A 14,944-nucleotide genomic window follows, 5' to 3' on the forward strand; every position below is an offset into this window, starting at 1 on the left:
AGCGGGCCTCCGGCCTCCGGCACTTGTTTATTTCCGAGGTTACAACAGCGCGGCCCGGGAGGAGCAGCGAGGCCGATCGGCCACGAGAGGGGGTTCCTGCAACTCTCGCGGCCCCGCTGCCTTGCCCGAGCGGCGCCCCCCTCGGCCCTGCACCCAGCGGACGCGGAGCTGGGCTGGGGACAGAGATCGCGGGCTCCGCAGGAGGAAGGCGGGCGCGGGGACCGCGCTCCCGGTACACCTCACCCTGCTCCTGCCTGGCCCCTGACTCCTCCACCCCGCTCCGAGCGGCGAGGGCCCCGCCGGACACTGGCTGCGGCCGGCGCGGCCGGGAGTCCGGGGCTAGGGTGCCCATCCGTTGCCCATCCGCATCGATGGTCCCTGCCAGCAGTCAGAGGACGAGGACGGGGGCGGCGCCCCGTCTCGAGCACCCAGTCCCCAACAGGGGCGGCCAGACAGGGTGTCCTCAGCACCCTGATGTCCGGCCGGCTACCGCCAGCCCCCCTCGTCCGCAGCCCCGGCCCGGGCTGGGCTCGCCAACTCCGGAGGAGCGCGGCGAGCCGGCGATGGAGGGCGCGCCGGCTCCGCCAGCGGGCAGCTTGCCCTGGCGCCGGCGAGCCGAGCTCCGGGGCAGCGGCCGCGGACCTGGGGTGGCGAAGGGATGCCCGGCGGCTCCCGATTCGGGTAGAGCTCTCTGCGTCCCCCGCTCACCCATACTCCCACCTCGCTCCGCACCGCCGCTCCCCGCTGCACCGGCGGCTCCGCGCTTCTGCCTACCACAGGCGGCTTCGCGGAGCGCGGGAGCCGGCTGGATGCAGCGGTGCGCGCGGCAGGGGCGCCCGGTGCGGGCCAGGGAAGCCCGGGAGAGCCCCGCCGGGCGAGTGCGAGCCCCGCCGGCTCCGGGAGTGGCCCCATTCTGCCTGGGCTTCCGGGCGGCCGGGACGGGAGGCGGCAACTTACCCGGAGCGCGCCGGAGAGCGAGAGCAGCACGAGGAGCACGCCCGAGCCCGCGGTCATCTTCCCCGCCGCGCCGCGCCCCGGCGCCCGCCCGATGCCCGGCGCCCGGAGCCCGCTCCCCGCAGCCGTCCGGATCACGCTGCTCTGATCGCCGCCGCCGCCGTTCGAGCGGGCCAGGCTGCGCCGCCGCGACCGCCGCCAGGCTCCGGGAGCGAGGCCAAGTCCGGCGGGCGGCGCGCTCCCTCGGGCCGGTGCGTCCGCCGGCCTCGCAGCCGCCCGCGCCTCTGTTCCGCGCGCTCGGAACTGCAGGTGAAGCCGCGCGGCAGCCCCGCCGAGGCCCCGCCCCGCCGCCCGGCCCCTGCGCTCGCTCGCTCGGCCTGACGCGGGCCTTAAAGGCGCCGCGCCCCCAGCGCCTCACCCGCGCCCCTCACGTGCCCGCCCCAGCCGCCTGCCCCAAGGTACCACCTAGCTCGGACAGTGCATCAGGAGCCCCGTTTAGCGCATCAGGAGCCCCGGTCAGCCAAAGGGGCAGAGGACATAAAGTCTACAGGGAAAAAGGTGGGGGCGGGGGAGGCTGCTGAGGTCTGAACAAGGCAGGGTCGTTCCAGCTCCCAAACCATGGGAAAGCTTTCTGGATCTGCGCGGGGACCCTCTGCTGCCTTCATCCAGCTTGAGGCCTGAGTCCACACGGGGCTGGGAACGCCCATCTGTCTTGTACTTTTCGGTGTCTTCCCGCTAACCCAGACCCACCTCCTGGCCTCGCAAAATCTTTGGCCTCTCAGGAGTTTAGCCTTGAGACCCAAGTGGATTTGAAAAGCACAGAGGGAGGGGCTCCAGGCTGCAGAGACCCCCAGGGTGAGGAAAAGCTTCAGGTCCGGCCCCGGTTGTGATACACCCATCAGGACCAAGGAAGGGGCCTGTGCGTGCATCAAAATACCTGGTTAGGCCTGAGAAGCTAAGAAAGGCATTGGAGGACTTGAGAAGGTAAGGCGGAAATTCTCTCACAGAAGAGCTGTCAGGACGGTCAGCGGGACCGGTTTGGGTGATTTCTGAATTGAAGGGACCTTTCTTTAAGGGCTCATCAAGTGAACAACAGGTACAGCTTGAAAAGTGAGTAAATGTTTATGCACGTTCCCTTTCGGTTTGGAGATTTTAAGAAAAGCGGTTTTTGTTTGCTCAGATATTGCAAATGTTCTTTGTCTTGATTTGGAGGGCTCTGTGTCCAGAATATATTAGCTCTGGTTTAAGAAATACACTGCCAAGGAGGGGAAAGAAGATGGCGTGAACTGTTGAAGCTTCTTCGGTGGCTCAGCGGGTAAAGAATCTGCTTGCAATGCGGGAGACCTGGGTTTGATCCCTGGGTTGGGAAGATCCCCTGGAGGAGGGCATGGCCACCCACTCCAGTGATCTTTCCTGGAGAATCCTCACGGACAGAGGAGCTTGGCGGGCTGCAATTCATGGGGTCGTAGAGTTGGACACAACTGCACGACTAAGCAGAGCACACAGTTGAGCTCCAAGGTCAGAGCCGACTTGGACAGGAGAGTCGTCACACAGCTCTCCCCCTTTCCTGGACCCTGGCACCTGGGCTGGGCAGCCTGCTATTAGCTTGCTGCTTTAAACTAAAGGAAGTCAGATTCTAGACAACTCGAGAGGGGCAGGCAAGTTCTGTATCTGAGAGCACGGGTCAACTTGTGGCTTTTTACCCAGGACCTGTGTGGCAGTTAAAGGGGACATCACATCAGTACTAGCCTGCCACACCTGGCCTGAGCCGACTGTCCCCAGCCTCTTGGGACAGGACCAGGGTGCCTCTGGATGTGCCGAGTGTGCCCAACTCATCTTTATGCTCAGACTCAGTGCAAATCCTTTGTTGCCAGTGAGGTTTCATGGACAGATCCACCCTCAGCTTTGTGCTCACACCTCTTCAAACACCCCGCCAATTCCCCCCTTACTCAGGGTGCTTCATCACTACAGGTGGTTCACAGAGGCCAGCTGCGGCCCTTGCTATTGTTCTGAAATGTCTGTCCCTAGGACCTGCCTTTGTCTCAGAAGGTCAGAGTGTGATGGAGATCATTCTCAGAAAAGGGGTCCAGAACCCAGCACTTGCTCTGCTGTGCTTCCCAAAACTGCTCAGTGCCAACACGAGTGCCAACTTGAATTAAAAAAAAAATGATGTTGGCAAGGGTTGGGGGTGTCCTGAGGCCCAAACACCAGAGGAAACATCTCCTCATCTCCTACTGCCGAGTGTTTCAGTCTTGAGTCTGCTGAAGGGTGTGATGACTCGCAGACCCAGCAGGTCCTTCCTGCCTCTAACCAGCCTTGGGGGAGGCACACATCAGGGAGCTCTGTGTGGATTAACTCACAGAGCCATCCTGACTCCAGTGTGGGGTCTGCTGTCATCCCTGCTGGTTGTTCCCCCAGGCAGGGGGAGGTAGGATGAGGCCAGACGGAGGCCAGCAGGATCCAGTGTTCTCATCCCAGCCCTGCCTACCTGGCCTGGGTAGCATTTTTCCCCCAAACTCATTTGCTGGAGGAGCCCTGGTACACAACATATGATGTCTTATGGGAACTCACATGTTCAGGAATATGGTTTCAGAAACACTGCAGTAGCTGAAGCAGGTCCAGCAGAGAGCATTGGTTTATCAGACTTGCTGTGAGCGAGGCAGAGAGGATCCACTGAGAGGGAGGAAAAGATGGGCTGAAGCACAGGCCAGTGAATTCCAGGTGACGATCCTCGAACCAGCAGCACCGACTCCCTATGGGGGCTTGTGGGAATTACAGACCCTTGAGCCACACCCCAGATCATCGAGTGGGAGTCTGCAGGGGAACCAAGCCTCCCTTCACCCCTCCTGTCCTCGGATGATCTGGTTCAGCATCCTAGCAAGGCTCATGAAAAATGCTGATTCCTAAGTTCCGCCTAGGGCTTCCCTGGTGGCTCAGTTGGTAAAGAATGTGCCTGCAGTACAGAAGACCTGGGTTTGATCCCATGGGTTGGGAAGACCCACTGGAGAAGGAAACGGCAAGCCACTCCAGCATTCTTGCCTAGAGAATCCCAGGGACAGAGGAGCCTTGTGGGCTACAGATCACGGGGTGGCAAGAGTTGGACACAACTTAGCAACTAAACCACCCCCAGGCCCCACCTGAGACTGATGACTTGGAACTTTGGGGAATGGAGCCAGGGGCCTGGCCTTTTTTTTTTTGACTGTGCTGGGTCTTCGTTGCTCCACAGGTTTTCTTTAGTTGCGACATGCAGGGGCTACCCTCCAGTTGCGGTGCTAAGGCTTCTCATTGCAGTGGCTTCTCACTTGTTGTGGAGCACAGGCTCTCGGGCATGCAGGCTTCAGTAGTAGTAGTAGGTGCCTGGGCTTAGTTCATGCCCCATGTGGGATCTTCCCCGACCAGGGATTGAACCCAAGTCCTCCGCATTGGCAGCCGGATTCTTAACCACTGGACCACCGGGATGGGGACCTGGCCTTTTAACAGCCTCTTGGATTACTTGAGCCCTAGTGTTTAGAAACCCTCATGTATCCCATGTGCCATATGCATCTCCTGGAAGCTCGTATAAATGCTCCATCCTGGACAGCACAATGGACCTACTGAATCTGGGTATCACAGGACAGAGCGGGGCAGTGGGGGGAGGTCAGGAGGGAGGTTGGAGACACAGCCCGCCCTGAGGGGGAACTCCAGCCAGCTCCACTCTGGCCAGCTGGCTGAGCCCACCTGGAGGAGGAGCTATGCCATCAGGCTGCCAGGTAAAGAACCCTGGAGAAGAGCATGCTTTTGTTTCTAAGAGAGATTATGAGAATTCCCTGGGGAGGGTAGCTTGTGAGTGATGGTCCCCTCTCGACTGCAGTGGGGCTGTCGATGTTCTCGAAGACACCTCTCTCCCACTTGTTGAGGATGCTTGCGGAAAGGTCAGCTTCGGAAGCCAATTGAATGCTTGCATGGGGACCGTTTCCCTGCCTTGTCCTCTAATGTTAATTTGTTTTTCCTCCATTTATCCTAATAGACACTTTCAGTGTTAGACAAAAAACTGTTTTGTAAAGAAAGCAGAGAGAAGTTAGCAAAAGGCGGGTCCCCAGAATAAAGCAGGATCTTTGCAAAGGACTGAAGATGTTTGGGCACTACAGAAACGAGTGTGATCAGCCTGCTACCTGCTCAAGGAAATCCCCCCGCATGGAAGCCAGAACAATTGTAAAGGAAAAAGCAAGAAACAGACAGGCCAGCACAGGGAACCTCCACCTTCAAGTCCAGGGAGGTTAACTCTGGAGGCTGCTTACTGGGAAGAAAGAGGAAGGCCGCTGTTATTACTGCTTTTGTTTTTACTGATGTCATCTCTCTCCCTTAACACGTGTTGATATTCAGGGTGGGCCAGGTGGCCCACATGGGGGCTTTTGAACTTTATCTCCTGTAATCCTCACGAATGGAGGAGGTGCTCTTTCCTACCTGTCACAGATGTGGGCAAGCCTGTCCAGGGTCACAGCTGGGGGTGGGGGTGGGGTGGCCAGGCTGCAGTTCCGCTCCAGGCAGTGGACAGAAGCCAGTGAGACGATCTGGCGGCTCTTGGGGCAGGAACCCCAGGAGGAAAGGTGCACAGGTCCCTTTGTCCCTTTCCAGCCTCACCCCATCTTCTTCCTTTTCCAGCCTTGGGCTCCGTCATGCCAACCCCCGCCCCGCCTACCGCCTGCCCCCTCCCCCTCAGCAACCTGGTCTCTGGCCCCACCAGGAGCTCAGGCATCCTTCCAAGCTCCTGGGCCTGTGTCCCCACCATGCCCTCTGTCTGGGCCCCATCAGCGTTTGTGTGGGAGGTGACCTCTCTCTCTGTCTCAGTCAGCCTTTCTTCAGGGATGAGGGGCTGGCTCTGGCTTCCCTCTGGCTTCGCACACACCTCATGCTGTCTCACTGTCATGAAGCTTTTTTCTGTGTGCACCCTGCTCACAGGGCACTCTGAGAGCCTGAGAGCAGGGGCCCAATGTAGTCACTCCTCCCCATGTCGCCCAGGGTCCTGTCCCCAGGGCTTGGATGAATGAAGCAGTGATGACAATTGGCTTGAGTCAGCAGCTCTCCTGAGCCCCTGGGTGCCTTCCTATAATGCCCCCATTAGACAGAGGGGAAAACTGAGGCCTGGAGCAAGCAGAGGACTTGAACCACCTCCCACTTAGCCAGGACCTTTCACACCTGATTCTCAGTTTATCTCATGTCTGCAGTGGGGTCAGAGAAGGCAATGGCACCCCACTCCAGTACTCTTGCCTGGAAAATCTCATGGATGGAGGAGCCTGGTGGGCTGCAGCCCATGGGGTCGCGACTGAGTGACTTCACTTTCACTTTTCACTTTCATGCATTGGAGAAGGAAATGGCAACCCACTCCAGTGTTCTTGCCTGGAGAATCCCAGGGACGGGGGAGCCTGGTGGGCTGCTGTCTATGGGGTCGCACAGAATCGGACACGACTGAAGCGACTTAGCAGCAGCAGCAGCAGCAGCAGCTGCAGTGGGGTGGGGGCACCTCTATCTGACCCTTGGCTCTCCCCAGCCCTGGACCAGCTTCAGGAAATTTCTGAAAAAGCAAACGTCGCAGCGGATGATGGGAAATCTGGGAGGGATGTTGCTCCTCCTGGGCAACCTCGGAGGAGAGGGGAGGCTCCCGTGATGCTGAGCCTGAACCCTCACATTACTGACTCCTGGTAATGCGAACGCGGGTGATTTCTTTCATCTCATAAACTCCAGGCAGAAGAAGGAGAATTGGGGCCAGAGGAGATGGTCCAGCTAGGAAGATGCAGGCAGCAAGGAGTCTGGAGGTTGGGTGGGGGAGGGGCTGCAGGGAGAATGATAGAAACAAATGTCCGAGGAGAGGAAACCAATTAAATGGTAAAATAGATAATATGAGATTCGAGGGGAAGGAGAAAACGGGGGAGATGTTGGAAATATGAGTAGACTGAGAGTGGCAATAAAACACAAGAGAGACCAAGGAAATGGAAAGGAAATGGGAAATGGCTTTACAAGTGAAAGCATCTGCCTGGAGTTATGAGCCTCTCTGAACTGGAGGGTGTCCTGTTGGCTTCAGCCTGTCTGGGCTCTCGGGGGGACTGGCTTCCGCCTACAGTCACTGGTCAGATCCTTTCAAGCTATATTTAACCTGGTTTTATTATTGAACTTTGAGGGGTTACCACTGATCACTGTCTCTGGAATACCAGCAAGTCTGTCAAAAGGTGCCTGTATTTCTTGTGGGGATGGTGACAGCCCTGGCCAACTCTGCGCAGATGTGGGGAGATGTCCCTTGGAGGTGCCCCCCTCGCCCCTCCACCCCGCTGCAGACACCCTGCTGAGTGTGGGGGACCAGGGACACTGTCCTCTCCTCAGGGAGCCAGCCCTCCACTCGTCTTTCCTTCTGGGTCTGTATCTGAAGCTCTGATGGAGAGGAGGCTGCAGAGGCAGATGGATGAACCACCTGCCCCCAAAAAACATGACCTCCATTAGAGACGTACTTCTTTGGTGTAAAGCCAGATTCTCACACTTTAGGTAAGCCATCGAACCTCCTGACAAGAGTCTTAAAATATGGGTTGTGGGTGGACCCCAGCCAGCCCCAGAGATTCCCTTTTAGTGAATATCAGGTACTTTGCTCACCACTTCCCCAGCTAGGTAAGGCGGGAGACCACTTCCAAATATTTCCATCTTGAATGATTTACTGTGACTTCATTTGGTTCCCATGGGTTGGCCAAACAACTGCCTGATTTGAGGGAGGGAAAAGTGGGCAGGGGTCCAGAGGTGGCAGGGAGGTCACCTGTTCAGGTGGGGTGTGGCAGGGGATTCTCAGAATGACTGGGAGCATCTCAGGGGTGCTGGGCTCTGTGTGTGCAATGGGAAGAGGCCTGAAAAGAAAGAAAGGGTGGGATAGTACAGGCATGGTCATGGGTCTGCTCAGCAGGCAACTCAGCTCTAAAGCTAAACTCTGTAGACTTGACCCATAGGAACAAGGCTCCTAGGAGGTGCTGGGTGCATTGGTGGAGGTGGCACTGGAATCAGATAGGATGTATTCTTCCTGATTGGCTTCTTTTACTTGGCAACATGCATTCACATTCACGTTTCCCCCATATCTTTTTATCACCAAATTAGGGCTTCCCAGGTTGTTCAGTGGTAAAGAATCTGCCTGCCAATGTGGTGTCGTGAGTTTGACCCCTGGGTCGGGAAGATCCTCTGGAGGAAGAAATGGCAACCCCCTCCAGTATTCTTGTCTGGAAAATCCCACAGACAGAGGAGCCTGGTGGGCTACAGTCCATGGGGTCACAAGAGAGTCAGACACGACTGGGTGACTGAGCATGCAACACTCTATCATACGGCTGAAGGACCTTCACGGACGTCGCATGGAGCAAAATTCCTGTTTGAATTCCTGACCTGCAAAACTGTGAGGTACAATCTGAGGTGGATGATTTAACACACTGAGCCGTGGGTGACTTGTTACTCAGTAGTGGTTAGCTGACTGTTACACACCTGCTGCGGAGGCAGGGAGACTGCCTCTAGTGCTGGCTCACTTAGCTGCTCGTGGGTGAGACACACCCACACTTCCATGGCTCGTGATGCACGTGAGCTCGCAGGCTGTGCTGTGGGGGAGGGAGAAGGGGACAGCCCACAGAGGACAGCCAGTCCAAGACAGCCAAGTCAGCCCGGGCTCTCGGCCCCTCAGCCATAAACACAAGATTTGGACCCTGGATGTCCGACCGTGCCCCTAATGAGCTCTGTGTTCCTCGTGCAGCTGGAAGGAAGTGGCTGTTCCCAGGAGGCCTCAGCTCAGCATGCCAGCAGCCCTTCCACGCCCGCCCTTCACATATGGAAGGCATTATTCTGATCACACTCTTCTTTGCAGGGGAAGCAAACGGGAGTTGTGCATCTTAGCTCACGTCTTCTCCAACCACAGAAGGAGACAGGGAGGAGGTGGGGAAAGACCCAAAAAGAGAGTGAAACAGTGCATGTCAAGAGAATAAATACTGGTTACACGTCCCTCCTTGGGACTCTGCCCTGAGCGGCCTGAGATGAGGTCCCTTGGTTCCCGGGAGACAAGGGTCGGCTGTGGTGAGTGGGGCCTGAAGCAAGCACAGAGGAAACGGGGGACATTCGTTGCTGGTTGTTGCTCCGTGCATAGACATGTGCTCCAGAGAGGAAAATCTGTTGGGGAAAGTGGGGCATAAAGAGTCTTTATGTAGGAACCAAGCGAGGGATGTGTTTCCATCCTTCTGAAACGCCCTTCTTCCTCAATATCAGAGGCCAGACCCATGACACTGACCCCAGCCCCAGTGGAGTGACCTCCGATTGAAGGGGGGACCTCTGGGAGGCTGGCTACCCAATAGTCCAGTTGCACAGTTGAGGAAGGAAACCTTCCAAGCGTGACTTTGTGGAGGTGGTTTGTCCCAATAGCTGCCTCTATAAGCTATAGTCAAAACTATGGTTTTTTCTAGTAGTCATGTACAGATGTGAGAGTGGGACCATAAAGAGGGCTGAGTGCCAAAGAACTGATGCTTCTGAACTGTGGTGCTGGAGAAGACTCTTGAGTCCCTTGGACAGTAAGGAGATCAAACCACTTGATCCTAAAGGAAATCAACCCTGAATTTTCACTGGAAGGACTGATGATAAAGCTGAAGCTCCAATACTTTGGCCACCTGATGCAAAGAGCCAACTTATTGGAAAAGACCCTGACGCTGGGAAAAATTGAGGGCAGGAGGAGAAATGGGTGACAGAGGATTAGATGGTTGGATGGCATCACCAACTCAATGTACATGAGTTTGAGCAAACTCAGGGAGATAGTGGAGGACAGGGAAGCCTGGTGCACTGCAGTCCCTGGGGCTGCAAAGAGTCAGACATGACTTAGGGACTGAACAACAACAAAAACCACATTAGCAGAAGTAAGGGTAAAAAAAAAATCGCGTGATTATTATCTGTAGATTTGGAGAAAGTGGTTGACAAAATTCAAGATCCTTTTATGATAAAAATTCCCAGGAAACTAGGAATAAAAAGAAACCCTCTCAACATAATAAAGGCCATATATAAAAAGCACACAGCTAACATCATACTCAAGGGTGAAAAACTGAAACTTTTCCTTCACAATCAGGAATAAGACGAAGATGCCCACTCTCATCGCTTCCATTCAACACAGCGCTGGAAGTCCTGGCCGGAGCCCCTGGGCAAGGAAAAGAAAGAAAAGCTATCCCAGTGGGAGGGGAAGAAGTAATTATCTCTGTCTGTACATAACATGATTTTACCTATAGAAAACTGTGAAGACTTCACACACATAGGAACCATGTTAGAATGAATAATTCAGTAAACTTGCACAGTTAAAAAAAAACCCAACATACGGAAGTAAGTAGAGACCATTTTTAAATTAACTGTCTGCCCCTTAGTTTCTGTCTCAGGCTCTACTTTCAGGGAATCCAGCTGAGACTAGAGGACACAAGACATGGTCCACATGGATGTTCAGAGGGACCTCCTCCCTCGGGGCGTCTCTGCATCAGGAGAGACTGGCCCTGTGTCTTCCACAACGACAACAATAGACTCTGCAAAACCATGTTGCTGGCTGCACTGAAACTCATTAAAAGTGCGGCAGAGGCAAACAGAAAGCTTAAGCCACATTTATTTACTTATTTATAAGTTAAATGTCCAAATCCAGGTTTACTAACCACTCAGTTGACATTGTGGCTTCCCATGTGACTCAGTGGTAAAGAATTTGCCTGCCAATGAAGAAGATGCAGGAGGTGCAGGTTCGATCCCTGGTCAAGAAGATGCCCTGGAGTAGGAAATGACAATCCACTCCAGCATTCTTGCCTGGGAAATCCCATGGACAGAGGAGCCTGGTGGGCTACAGTCTGTGGGGTGGCAAAGAGTTGGACATGCCATCTGACACTGGGCCTCTTACATTCTAGGCTCATCTCAATCAAGGAAATCTTCCATTCATCAGGAGACACAGTCCTCCAGCCCAGCTGGCATTTTTTACTGTAATGAGAAACCCAAATATTTTCTGAGCTCCGGCTGATTCCCTGTGAGGTTAGAACAGAGTCAGGCCTGGAGCCTCCTGTGTCACGAGATTCGAGACAAACCTGCCACATCTAGGGGCATGTTTGTGGGCCTTCTGTGTAATTATGTGTGCTTATTTACATAGACTTTCCTGTTGTGTTCAAAACACCATGGACTCCAGCTATGTAAAAAAGAGTAACATTAATAGTTCAACTTAAGTGTATTCACGCATAGTATTCATACATGCTTCCTCTGTTGGGAGAGTGGGGCCAGTGGCAGCCTGCTGGGCTGAGAGTTCAGTCATCTGCCCATTTCTCCGAATCCAAGGTCAGGAGCTGGGAGAGGTGGAAATAAAATCTACAGGCTAGGATGGGCTTCCCCCATGACTCAAATGGTAAAGAATCTGCCTGCAATGCAGAAAACCCAGATTTGATCCCATACTTTGGAGAAAGAAATGGCAACCCATTCTAATATTCTTGCCTAGGGAAGCCCATGAACGGAGGAACCTGGCAGGCTACAGTCCATGGGGTTGCAAAGAGTCAGAGGCAATTGAGCAACCAACACTTTCACTTTTTTCAGAGGCTGTTGGAGTGTTACTGCTAAGTCGCTTCAGTCGTGTCCGACTCTGTGCGACCCCATAGACGGCAGCCCACCAGGCTCCCCCATCCCTGGGATTCTCCAGGCAAGAACACTGGAGTGGGTTGCCATTTCCTTCAATGCATGAAAGTGAAAAGTGAAAGTGAAGTCGCTCAGTCATGTCCGACTCTTAGCGACCCCATGGACTGCAGCCTACCAGACTCCTCTGTCCATGGGACTCTCCAGGCAAGAGTACTGGAGTGGGGTGCCATTGTTGGAGCGTTGGGTTACCTCTAAAGCAAGAGAAAGTGGGTTGGGGATAAGAGAGGAATAGGTGATCACAGTTGCAAAGAAAAGACCTTGGAGAAAACCTGCTTCCCCTTTTCATTTTAAAATAATGCATTTCTTCCATATACACTGATCCTTTTTCATCTGACTGCCTGAGAGGTTGGATTTACAAACAATAGCACTTGAAGGAATCCTAAAACTATGAGAATTTTGAATCAGACTCTCATGGTTGCAAGGAAATTAAAACAATAGCAAAGGGTTGGGGAAATTCTGATGCTTGGTGATTCGGTTCTAAGCTGTCTTATCAGAGTATTATTTTTTAATCAGAAGTGAGTGAATCCCAAGTCATACTGGCTTATGTTTAAGAAAAACATGTGTTGGCTCAGGTAACCCATAAACCAAGACATAAATGTCTTCAGGCATGGCTGGATCCAGGTGCTGGATAGTCTTTGCTTGACCACTGGGCTTTGTCCCCTTCTGTACTGTACATACAACTTCATTCTGAAAGAGGCTTTCTCCTTCTAGTAGCAAGATGTTTACTGTTTATGTTAGCAGCTCAATGTGTATGCCCTGCCTTTCCAGTAATACAGCAGCAAGAATCCTACGATGAACCACATTGGACCAAGCTGGTGATCTTAGCTCCCTGAACTAGTCATTGTGCCAGGGTGACTCAGTACTCTGATTGGCCAGGTCTGGGTCACGTGGCCACATGGAGGCAGGGGTATCTGAATCTCACTGATGGGAAAATTACCTCCAGTGAACACTGAGAGTCTGTTACCAGGAGAAGAGGGGTGGATGCTGGAAATGGGGGACCCAGACACCCATAGAACAGTAGCTCTGAGCCCAAGTGCTCAGGCCTGGGCCTCAGTCCTTCCCTCACAACCCAAGTCAGCCCTTACCACATAGGTGTGTCCGCTGTGAGTATATATATGAGTATATCTATGGGGTAAATGTCAGGGTACAGGCTCTAGGGGTCAAAAGGTCCATATATTTGTAAATTACCAAGAGGTCCATTTTGCTCTTTTTAGTAGCAGCCCTAAAAGAAATAAATAAATAAAAGACTTCCTTTAAGCAAGCAACTTGCATCTCTGGCCAGAGCCAGTTTGAGTATTCAGACTGCGGCATTGAGGACCATCCTTGTGACAGTGACTCCAGGCCGCCCTGGGGCAGCGTGGAGGGGTGCGCCCCCGCCTCCCCCCGAGCTCCGCAACTTCTGCTGCCCCATCCCCTCCGCCCAGGCAGCCCAGCAGCATGCACGCCCCTCCTACAGGGCAGAGAGCTTTCAGCTTAGATCACTGAGCAGCGACCAGCAGAGAGGGCGGTGTGGAGGTGTCTCTTCTAAATCAATAGGAAGATGACGTGTGAGACTTTTCACCTTCACAGGGTGCGGCTCCAACAGAGCGGCACGAGCAGTAACGCCAAGACTAAATGGAATTTCAGGGGTGACGGAGGTGGGGGCCTGGGGGTGGCATAAATTCACACGCATTACAGAAAATATCGCCTGGCTCTAAAGCACTTGGCGCGGGGCCAGGAGACGAGCAGACTGGCTTCGTGTTTACCCAGCATGCTTCAGTAGACTTTCAATCTATTTACAGGTATGCATGACAAACTGCCTTGAATGTGTGAGTTATCGGTTCTGCTATAAATGAAATTAATAATACGAGGTGGAGGAGGTGTAGTAATAGCACATCGCTGAAGCTGGCTAAGCTTGGAGACCAGAGATTAGTTTTCAGGAGACAGAGATTTCTAACAACTGCCTTGTACCGCCAGTTGACCCCAGTGCCCGGGGCTACCTGGCTAGGAAGAGGAGAGAGTGTCTCTGCAGGTGGTTAGTTTGAGTTGATGCTTCCAGGAGGGAAAGTTATCAGACAAAATTGCATCCCTCCATCCCGTCTTCTGGCCAAGGAGGCTGACATGAAACCATGAGGCTACCCCTCATTTACAGATGGAAAAACTTAGGCGCGGTGTCCACGGGCACAGCTCCCGCCTCTCAGAAGTGACAACGCGAGGGGCTGGTGATCCTGAGCTGTCACATGAGAATAGCCACACAGCTGTGCTTCTAGCAGCCCTCAGGGGTCTGATGCTTGTCCACAGCTACATTTGAGCTTTGTGAGATTTGAGGAGCTCTCCAGTCTCATTCAGCATCAATACCTTGTTACCCTTAGAGTGCTAGAGGAGGCTCCTGCCCCACCACCAGGCGTATGGTCTGCCTGGGTCCTTGAGGGTACACATTGTAAATAACCTTCCCACAGTTCAGGGCGTGCATGCATGCTTGGTTGTATCTGTTTTGTGACCCCATGGACTGTAGTCCCTGTCAGGCTCTTCTGTCTGTGGGATTCTTCAGGCTAGATTACTGGAGTGGGTTGCCATGCCCTCCAGGGAATCTTCCTGACCCATGGATCAAACCTGCCTCTCCTGTGTTGGCAGGTGGATTCTTTACTACTGAGGAGGCAGATGATGTTCAGAGATGGACACGTCTCTCCCTGTGAGCTCAGGGCAGACAGGACACACATCCAGTGATCTTTGCTCACCAAACACTGAAGATCTGCAGAAAATTTTTACAGCAGGTAGAAATAGGGATTGGCGAAGGTGATGTTTGTTTTCCTGAAACATGCAAATTCAACACGATTCTGTGTTCTCTCTGGGCAATTTTTTCCCCATTCATCAAAATATGAGATCTGAATAGTTCACCCCAAACTCATATCCAATCATGTAAAACCTCCCCGAGATTGATGGGGGTGAAAAGTGAGTAACGAGTCTGCCAATCTCTGGGTTTCCCGTGGTTCTGGGCAAATACAAATTAGGACGAGCAGAAAGTGGGAGGTAGGGCGCGGCCCAGCCCTAGTAACACTGCCTCTCCCCGCTCTGCTGGCACGCAGGAAGGCCTCCCATTTATTTGTCAGAGGCCAGAACACTTTATAATTATTGAAATAAAGCCGTGGTTTGAAAGTGATGTCAAGTTGCTGGCAGCGTAATGATGCTGCGGCAGACATGCTGTCAAACAGCAGCTCTGAGGGTGCAGGCCTGGCGGGGCCTTTGTTTTGGTGCTTACTGGGTGCCCATCTCTGTCAGACCCTTCAGCAGGCAGCATTTAGTTGGGGAAGATGTACTCTTTATGAGCAGTCAGAGATCC

The 14,944-nt window shown here is 53.7% G+C and overlaps 1 protein-coding gene across 1 annotated transcript in view; it reads right to left on the minus strand.

Moving 5' to 3' along the window:
* The window catches only part of CDH4 (cadherin 4), a 474,925-nt gene extending 473,858 nt beyond the window's left edge, over positions 1-1,067 (minus strand). Inside the window, exon 1 of the mRNA XM_052650685.1 lies at positions 958-1,067. Within this exon, the coding sequence (XP_052506645.1) occupies positions 958-1,014 (57 nt within the window). The 5' untranslated portion in view covers positions 1,015-1,067. The remainder of the gene's footprint in view (positions 1-957) is intronic.
* Between the last annotated feature and the right edge of the window lie 13,877 nt (positions 1,068-14,944).

This window comes from Budorcas taxicolor, chromosome 13 (assembly GCF_023091745.1).
Source record: "Budorcas taxicolor isolate Tak-1 chromosome 13, Takin1.1, whole genome shotgun sequence".
Taxonomy (NCBI): Eukaryota; Metazoa; Chordata; class Mammalia; order Artiodactyla; family Bovidae; genus Budorcas; species Budorcas taxicolor.